We start from the raw sequence: 8,057 nt of genomic DNA, 5'->3' as shown, positions 1-8,057 counted from the left end.
GTAAATATTTTAGGCTTTATTGGCCATATAGTCTCTGCCCTTGTAGCATGAAAGAAGCCATAAGCTATAAACAATACATACACGGGTGTGCCGTATTTAACACAACTTTACCAAAATAAAAGGACTGCATGATTCTGTGGGTCATGTAACTGAGTCCAAAGTGTGTACCACTCACTGCATGACATCTAATACATCAAGAGACAAGGGGTTGAGGCAAGGAAAGTGACTTTGATTCAGAGAGCCAGCAAACCAAGAAAATGGAAGAGTAGTGTCCTAAAGAACCATTTTAAGTCAATACAAATTTCAGGCTCCTTTTATGTGAGGGGAAGAGGGAAGGAGTTGAGGTCAAGAAGTGGCCAGTGATCACAGACATCGGGGTGGCAGCAAGGGTCCAAGAAGGTGGTGAAACCTTGTCCTTGGTCAGGTCACAATGCTCTTGTGAATCTTTAACATAACATTATTACTTGTATACATCCTCCTTATCTCCTCAGGGGTTAGTTTTGGGGGAGGTACTATTACCATCCTTACTTTAAACTATAAACTAAATTCCTCCTATAGTTAGCTTGGCCTATGTGCAGAGATAAGCAAAAGCAATTAACCTAAAAGATACAGGTTATCACTGCAGGGGGGTTAGGAGCAAAATGGAGTTGGTCATGCTAGGCCTCCTTGTCACTGTTATAGCCATAGCTTGCTGATCTCTGGTTTAGACTATTTCTAATGTTTGGTACTATAAATAATGCAGCTAATGAACATCTTTGTGAAGAAGTCCTTGAACATGTCAGATTATCTCTTAGGAAACAATCCTACAAATTGAGTTACTACAACAACAACAAAAAAACTATGGCTATTTTTAAGGTCCTTGATCCATAATATGGGACACAAGTTGAAGTAGCTCTCTGAACAGCCACCTAACCTTAACTCAGCATCATTCTTGGACCCTGCCTATGTCCCTGGGAATCCCTGGAACTAACATTTCTTTGGTTCTGGGGTTTTTTTTTTTTTTTTTCCCTAAAGAGTTGGGGTCTCACTCTGCTGCCCAGGCAGAACAGTGGCACAATCATGGCTCACTGCAACCTTGACCTCCTGACCTCAAATTATACTCCCTCTCACCCTCCCAAAGTGCTGGGATTATAGGCATGAGCATCTGTGCCCGGCCACTTTTCATTAGTGCTAAGCACACATCACCAAGTTCAGTTTTCCTGAGTTGCCTCCATTTCTCCAGATCATTCAGCCCCTTTACAATGGACAATTATGCTAATCTATTTCTGCTTCAATAATCTATCAATATCTATGTGCTACCTTTTCCTTCCCAACCCAATTGTTTAAAGATGACAGGCTAGGCTAGACACCATGGCTCATGCCTGTAATCCCAGCACTTTGGGAGGCAGAGGCAGGAGGATCTTGAGCCCAGGAGTTTGAGACCAGCCTGCGCAATATAAGGAGACTCTGTCTTTACAAAAATAAAATTAGCCACACATGGTGGCACACACCTGCAGTCCCAGCTACTTGGAGGCTGAGGTAGGAGGATTGCTTGGGCCTGGGAGGCAGAGGTTGCAATGAGTCATGATCAGGCCACTGCACTCCAGCCTGGCAACAGAGGGAGACCTGTCTTCAAACAGAAAAAAAAAAAAAAAAAAAAAGAGAGAGACTAAGCACATGTACCTATTTAGGCTCCTTCTGGAAACCCCACGAAAATGACAGCAGAAGGATTTTTTATCACATAAACCCCATACAATTGATTAAATTTGAGGGAACATTACAAATAAGGAAATGCTATCATTTGCGACAACATGGATGAACCTGGAAGATATTATGCTAAGTGAAATAAGCCAGATTCAGAAAGACAAATATCACGATTTCACTTATATGTGGAATTTTAAAAAGTTGAGCTCATAGAAGCAGAAAGTAGAATGGTGGTTACCATTGTACTGGTAACCACCAGTGGGAGGAGGGGAGTAGGGGAGATGTTGAACAAAGGGCACACATTTCAGTTAGCCAGGAGGAATAAGTTTTTGAGATCTATTGTACATGGTGACCATAGTCAATAATAATGTACATTTTGAAGGAGCACCTGGAATTTTACCCCCAAATATGGCTCCCTGGTATAATGAGTATTTTGAACTAAATGTCCTTAGCAATCAACAGATGCCAGAAGAAACCTTTTCCCTATCTATATAAAGACCTGAGGGATCCAACAAGGAAAACAATTACTAAGTTTTTATGCCATTGCTCCTATTAATCTGCATTTTGTGAGTGATTTTTTAGTGATTCTTCAGAGAATAAAGGGGAAATTTTTTCCTGGCCCCTACAGTTTCAAAATTGTAAAAATAATAACAATAATAATTTTTTAAAATTAAACATTTATTTTTACTTTTATTTTTTTTCATCAGAGACAGGGTCTTGCTATGTTGCCCAGGCTGGTGTCTGGAACCCCTGAATTCCTGGGCTCAAGCAATCTTCCTGCCTTGGCCTCTCAAAGTGTTGGAATTACAGGTGTGAACCACCATGCTTGGCCAAGAATAGATTTTAAATGTTCTCAATACAAAGAAAAAGAAGTACGTGAGGAGAGGGATATGTTAATTAGCTTCATATAATCATTCCACAATGTATACATCTATTAATATCAAAACATCATATTTATCCCATAAATATATATAATTATTATTTGTCAATTAAAAATACAAATTTTCATTTAAAAAATTGAAGGGCTGGAAAACAGGATAAATAGCAACTGACTTAGCAGGCTTATGAAGCTGAGTTTTAAGCCAGCAGGGGTGAAAGTTAAGAAGCAACTCAACTTGCATTGAGACTCCCATAGAGTTTTGTGACCAGGCTTTGGTAGTACCAGCTACATCTAGTATAAGTGAGGGTGCATATAAGACTGAATACAGGAGGATTACTTGGAAGTCAGTAAGAAGTAGTTAGAACCCTAAATCTCTCCTGCAAGTCCACACAGCCAGACTGTACATCCCCCACCCCAGAATAAGACTGTAAGTTGAAAACAAAAGGTCTCTGGATAAAGGGATACCAGGCAAAATTGGGGTTGAGGTACTATATTGAAAACAATACCATACTGGAAGATTATTTTCTGTGGTTCATATAATACAAAAGCCCAGCCAAATAAGCTACGAAGAAGCCCACGTTCCAGATTTTTGTCTGAGACCTGAAAAAGAAACAAAACAGAGATCAAAGAAAACAAAATAAGTAAAAATAAATAAATAAAAGGAAGCCCATGTTGACAACTCCACCTCATGTGCTCAGAGCTTCCAAGCAGCCTTTTAGCTCCACATTAAAAAAAAAATATGAATGGAAAACCAAGGGTCACCACACATCTGAGAAAAGCCCCTAATAAAGATAGAGATCAAAACAGGAAAGAAAGGAAAAAATAGAGGAAACGAGACTACGCAGAGAGAAATTAAATATTAATGGACAAGAAGTTGGGTGCAGTTGCTCACACCTGTAATTTCAGCACTTTGGGGGGCCAAGGCAGGAGGATCGCTGTAGGCCAGGAGTTCAGGACCAGCCTGGGCAACATAGCGAGACCACCTGTCTACAAGAAAAAAAAAAATTAGTTGGGTGTGATGGCACACACCTGTAGTCTCAGCTACTCGGGAAACTGAGGTAGGAGGACCACTTGAACCCAGGAGTTCCAGGCTGAGATGAGCTATGATCACGCCACTGCACTCCAGCCCAGGCAAAGACACTTCAACTCTAGAAGAATGAATATGATTTTGTTGGATAGGGTTGAGTTTTTGAAGGCCACAGATCACTGTGATATAAAAGATTCTCTTGTCAATCCCAAAAGAACCAATTTTTGCCCCCTTGGGGGACAACTGCTGCCCCTCTTAAAGACCCCTTCTCTACTGTTATGCATGCTTTAGAGCAATAAGACATTGCATCTGTGAAATAATAGGTTACTATTTTTAAAATGAACACTGAAGTGAGAAAGAGAAGTAGCTCAGAGAAGTCTGAAAAATGTGTGGTATGCAAAATTTATCAGGCCCAGAGAGACGGAATCTTCAGAGAATGAATCTTCAGTCACACCCACCCCTCCCCAGAGAGCCGTGCCTAGGAACAATTGTTTAAAGACATTTTGTTCTTTCTTTCCTTCCATGTAGTTTCCAGACTGACTGATAAATTACCTAAAATACTATCACAAGTTGCACAATATGACCCTCACCCATTATCTTCATGTTCCTGGAATTTGTGATACAAGGAACAATATATGCCAATTAGTAGTTTATGTTCAATTTAGGAACTGCCCCTTCTTTTTTCCTTTAAAAATCCACTTGTTGGCCAGGCGCGGTGGCTCAAGCCTGTAGTCCCAGCACTTTGGGAGGCCAAGACGGGCAGATCACAAGGTCAGGAGATCGAGACCATCCTGGCTAACACAGTGAAACCCCGTCTCTACTAAAAAAAAAAATACAAAAAACTAGCGGGGCAAGGTGGCGGGTGCCTGTAGTCCCAGCTACTTAGGAGGCTGAGGCAGGAGAATGGTATAAACCCAGGAGGCGGAGCTTGCAGTGAGCTGAGATCCGGCCACTGCACTCCAGCCTGGGCGACAAAGCGAGACTCCGTCTCAAAAAAAAAAAAAAAAAACCCACTTATTGGCCAGGCGCGGTGGCTCACAACTGTAATCTCAGTGCTTTAGGAGGCTGAGGTGGGCGGATCATCTGAGGTCAGGAGTTCGAGACAAGCCTGACCAACATGGGGAAACCCTGTCTCTATTAAAAATACAAAACATAGCTGGGCGTGGTGGTGCACACCCGTAATTCCAGCTGCTAGGGAGGCTGAGGCAGGAGAATTGCTTGAACTTGGGAGGCAGAAGTTGCAGTGAGCCAAGATTGCACTACTGCATTCCAGCCTGGGTGACAAAAGAAGATTCCATCTAAAAACAAAACAAAACAAAACAAAAAAACCCCACTTGTTGATTGCTTGAAGTCAAGAGTTCAAGACCAGCCTGGTCAACATAACAAGACCCTGTCTCCAAAACAAAAACAAAAACAAAAACAAAATCCACTTGTAAGTGCTGCTAATCACAGCATATATTCAGGGCAACTTAACTTGAATCTGTGTCTCCAGGGCTGTAGTCCTCAAATTTGGCCCAAATAAACTCTCTGCTTATATTAATTTTGCCTCAGTTTATTCCTATAGGTGAACCAATAAAAAAGAGCTCTTAGAATTGTAGTGTTACCAGAAAGGGGTCCCAATCCAGACCCCAAAAGAGGGTTCTTGGACCTTGCACAAGAAAGAATTTGGGGCAAGTCCAAGTGAAAGCAAGTTTATTAGAGAAGAAAAGAAACAAAAGAATGGCTCCTCCATAGGCAGAGCAGAGGCATGGGCTGCTCTATGAGTATACTTATGGTTATTTCTTGCTTATATGCTACATATGGGGTGGATTATTCATGAGTTTTCTGGGAAAGGGGTGGCCAATTTCCAGAACTGAGGGTTCCTCCCCTTTTTAGACTATGTAGGTTAACTTCCAGGCATTGCCATGGCATTTATAAGTTGTCACGGTGCTGGTGGGAGTGTCTTTTAGCATGCTAATACATCATAACTAGTATATAATTGTTACCAGCAGCAAATCCACATGGGGCTGCAGCAACTAGATACTTGCTTCCTCGGAGGACAGAATTCAGCCAAGGGGCAGAAGTAGGTTTAAGGCAGAGGGAGAGACTGAGACAACTTTTAGAGCAGGAATGAGAGTTTATTAAAAAGTTTTAGAGCAGGAATGAAAGGAAGCAAAGTCCACTTTGAAGAGGGCTAAGTGCGTGACTTGAGAGATCCAAGTGCCCTGTTCAGCCCTCGACTTGAGGTTTTATAAATGGGTATGGTTCCAGGGTTTCTACTTCTCTTCCCTTAACTCTCCCCTTGGGGTGGGCTGTCTGTATGTGCAGTGTGTTTACTGAAGTTGTACGCATGCTCAGCTGAGGCAGTTTTCCCTTACCAGTCAAGTGTTCCCAGAGGAAGGTCATATACCCTTAAACTCTGCTGTTTTGCCTCTTAGTGAACATGCCTTAGCCCACTTGTCCAGCTCCAAAGATCTTACCAGGAAGCTGCTGATTACCAGTTTTAGGTGTTTCCTTTCCCTTTTTTCTTTGAGATGGAGTCTCACTCTTGTTACCTAGGCTGGAGTGCAATGGTGCAATCTCAGTTCACTGAAACCTCTGGCCCCAGGTTCAAGCGATTCTCCAGCCTTGCCTCCTGAGTAGCTGGGATTACAGACATGCACCACTACACCCGGCTAATTTTGCATTTTTAGTAGAGATGGGGGGCAGGTCTCACCATGTTGCCCAGGCTGGTCTTGAACTTCTGACCTCAGGTGATCCACCTGCCTCAGCCTCCCAAAGTGCTGGGATTACAGGCATGAGCCATGGTGCCCAGCTAGTTTCAGGTGTTTTCTATCTATTGGGAGATTGTCTTTCCCTAGCACTTGCTGCAACCAATTATTTTAGAGAGACAGTTTAACAACTGCCTGACCATCATCTGATGGTCACCTGACATTCCTGCAGAGGGGGCCCTCCCCTGCCCTGCTCATGGCTGCCTAACTGCTGACTCTAACATAATGAACAGTGAGGATGACCAGAGGTCACTTTCATTACCATCTTGGATTTGGCAGATTTTGGCCAGCTTCTTTACTGCATCATGTTTTCTCAGTAAGGTCTTTGTGACTTGTATCTTGTGCCAACCTCCTATCTCATCCTGTGACTAAGAATGTCTAACTTCCTAGGAATGCAGCCCAGTAGGTCTCAGCTTTATTTTACCCAGCGCCTATTCAAGATGGAGTCACTTTGGTTCAAATGCCTCTGACAGTAGGGGCCAAGGGAAAAACTTCCCCTTTGTCCTCTGAAGGTTTACTGAAAAATCAACTCACAAAATGCAGATTAGTAGGAAAAAGGCATTAAAACTTATTAATGTGTACACAGGGGAGAATCAGAGTGATCACTCAATATCCCAGTGGGGCCCAGATACTTACATAGCCTTATTTGAGAGGGAAGTGAGTAGAAGGGAAATATAGGTAATTATGTTGAGGTACAATAAATGATTACTAGGGAGAATGAATGGATCAGGGAACAGAGATTAGCTTGTAAATGGTTCTCTTTGAAAAAAAGATTTTTTTTATTTATTTTATTTTATTTTATTTTGAGACAGGATCTTGCTCTGTCCCAAAGGCTGGAGTGCAATGGTGTGGTCACAGCTCACTGCAGCCTTGACCTACTGGGCTCATGTGATCCTCCTGTAACCACCCAATGGGTTCACCTTGCCTGCTGCCTAGACAGAGCCAATTTATCAAGACAGGAGAACTGTAGTAGAGAAAGAGTAATTCACATAGACCCACTGTGTGGGAGACCAGAGTTTTATGATTACTCAAATAAGTCTCCCCAAGTATTTGGAAATAAGAGGTTTTGTTGTTGTTGTTGTTGTTGAGATGGAGTTTCGCTCTTGTCACCCAGGCTGGAGTGCAATGGCACAATCTCCACTCACTGCAACCTCCGCCTCCTGGGTTCAAGTGATTCTCCTACCTCATCCCTCCCAGTAGCTGGGATTACAGGCACACGCCACCATGCCCAGCAAATTTCTGTATTTTTAGTAGAGATGGGATTTTGCCATGTTGGCCAGGCTGGTCTCAAACTCTTCTCAAGTGATCCCACCTCAGCCTCCCAAAGTGCTGGGATTACAAGTGTGAGCCACTGCACCTGGCCAGGAAATAAGAGTTTTTAAGGACAACTTGGTGAGTAGGGGAAAGCCAGTGAACCAGGAGTGCTGATTGGTCAGGTCAGAGATAAAATCATAGGGAGGTGAAGCTGTCTTCTTGCACTGAGTCAGTTCCTGGGTGGGAGCCACAAGATCAGATGAGCCAGTTTATCCATCCGGGTGGTGCCAGCTGATCCCTCAGGTGCAGGGTCTGCAAAACATCTGAGCACTGATCTTAGGAGCAGTTTAAGGAGGGTTAAAACTTTGTGGCCTCTAGCTGTATGACTCCTAAACCATAATTTCTAATCTTGTGGCTAGTTTCTCAGTCCTACAAAGGCAGTCTAGTCCCCAGGCAAGAAGGG

General features: G+C 42.9%; 1 protein-coding gene across 2 annotated transcripts in view; it reads right to left on the bottom strand.

Moving 5' to 3' along the window:
* Positions 1-208: 208 nt before the first annotated feature.
* Positions 209-8,057, bottom strand: part of METTL6 (methyltransferase 6, methylcytidine) — a 41,883-nt gene continuing 34,034 nt past the window's right edge. The window contains exon 6 of one of the 2 annotated variants that reach the window (XM_050777675.1): positions 209-3,163. In XM_050777675.1, the coding sequence (XP_050633632.1) occupies positions 3,126-3,163 (38 nt within the window). In that variant the 3' untranslated portion in view covers positions 209-3,125. The other variant, XM_050777657.1, reaches the window with a different exon arrangement.

This window comes from Macaca thibetana, chromosome 2 (genome assembly GCF_024542745.1).
Source record: "Macaca thibetana thibetana isolate TM-01 chromosome 2, ASM2454274v1, whole genome shotgun sequence".
Classification (NCBI taxonomy): Eukaryota; Metazoa; Chordata; class Mammalia; order Primates; family Cercopithecidae; genus Macaca; species Macaca thibetana.
The sequence above is the reverse complement of the archived record's forward strand: the minus strand, read 5'-3'. Positions and strand labels throughout refer to the sequence as shown.